This window comes from Sapajus apella, unplaced genomic scaffold (assembly GCF_009761245.1).
Source record: "Sapajus apella isolate SASKATOON/1434 unplaced genomic scaffold, GSC_monkey_1.0 scaffold11, whole genome shotgun sequence".
Taxonomy (NCBI): domain Eukaryota; kingdom Metazoa; phylum Chordata; class Mammalia; order Primates; family Cebidae; genus Sapajus; species Sapajus apella.
Genome location: NW_022436951.1, coordinates 41,494,118 through 41,495,273, shown reverse-complemented (window position 1 = coordinate 41,495,273; position 1,156 = coordinate 41,494,118). Strand labels below are relative to the sequence as shown.

Here is a 1,156-nt window from a genome sequence, read left to right as displayed (position 1 = left end):
TGCCCGGGACCCCCGTCCGCGTGCCCGGGACCCCCGTCCGCGTGCCCAGAACTCCTCCCCCGAGCCCGGACCCCGCCCGCCGCGCGTCACAAAGCGCCGCCGCCTCACCCTCGTAGGACGAGCGCCACTCGGCCTTGTGCTTCTTGTGCTTTTTGCCCATGGCGACGCCGGCGGCGGGCCCGGGGCGGGGGCCGGGAGCAGTGGGGACCCGGCCGGACCGCGGCCGCCGCCGCCCCCTCACCCTGGTTGGCCGCCCGCGCTCGCCGCGCGGAGGTTGTTTAACCCGCCGAACGCTCCGGGACGCGCCGGAAGCAGGGCGGGGCGGGGCCGCGGCAGGAAGTGACCCTGCCGGACCCGAGCACTTCCGGGTCAGGAGGCGGTTCGCCTCGCGCGGCAGATTCGAAGCTCGGGCGGGGCCCGCGGGCCGAGGCGGCGGCTGTGGCGGCGACGCAGGGCGTGAGGTGGCGGCGGCGGCGCTCCGGTCGGGTCCCCACTGCTCCCGGGGGCGCCATGGACGAGGCCGTGGGCGACCTGAAGCAGGCGCTTCCCTGTGTGTCCGAGTCGCCGACGGTCCACGTGGAGGTGCATCAGCGCGGCGGCAGGTGAGCCGGGCCGGCCGGTCCCGCCCTCGGGGCACCCACCCGCCGCGACCCCAGCGCGTGCGCCGGGCCCCGACCCAGGGGCGCCGATTTCGGTGCGCCTCTACCCCAGGGCGCTGACCCGGCCCCACTGGACCCCAGCCACACCCCGACCCGATCCTGGCCCACTGACCCGACCCCACCCCAGGGCGCTGACCCGGCCCCACTGGACCCCAGCCACACCCCGACCCGATCCTGGCACACTGACCCGACCCCACCCCAGGGCGCTGACCCGGCCCCACTGGACCCCAGCCACACCCCGACCCGATCCTGGCGTACTGACCCGACCCCACCCCAGGGCGCTGACCCGGCCGACCCCACCCCAGGGCACTGACCCGGCCCCACTGGACCCCAGCCACACCCCGACCCGATCCTGGAGCACTGACCCGACCCCACCCCAGGGCGCTGACCCGGCCCCACTGGACCCCAGCCACACCCTGACCCGATCCTGGCACACTGACCCGACCCCACCCCAGGGCGCTGACCCGGCCCCACTGGACCCCAGCCACACCCCGACC

At 77.0% G+C, this 1,156-nt stretch overlaps 2 protein-coding genes across 13 annotated transcripts in view; one reads left to right on the top strand and one right to left on the bottom strand.

The window, feature by feature from the left end:
* BRD9 (bromodomain containing 9) overlaps positions 1-330 on the bottom strand; it is a 30,983-nt gene extending 30,653 nt beyond the window's left edge. For 9 of the 12 annotated variants that reach the window (XM_032279168.1, XM_032279173.1, XM_032279175.1 and 6 more), the window contains exon 1: positions 109-271. In XM_032279168.1, coding sequence (XP_032135059.1) covers positions 109-160 — 52 coding nt within the window. In that variant the 5' untranslated portion in view covers positions 161-271. Of the gene's footprint in view, positions 1-108 lie in introns of all 12 variants that reach the window. The other 3 variants (XM_032279170.1, XM_032279174.1, XM_032279163.1) reach the window with 2 other exon arrangements.
* Positions 331-377: 47 nt separating this feature from the next.
* Positions 378-1,156, top strand: part of TRIP13 (thyroid hormone receptor interactor 13) — a 23,371-nt gene continuing 22,592 nt past the window's right edge. Inside the window, exon 1 of the mRNA XM_032279179.1 lies at positions 378-602. Within this exon, the coding sequence (XP_032135070.1) occupies positions 511-602 (92 nt within the window). The 5' untranslated portion in view covers positions 378-510. The remainder of the gene's footprint in view (positions 603-1,156) is intronic.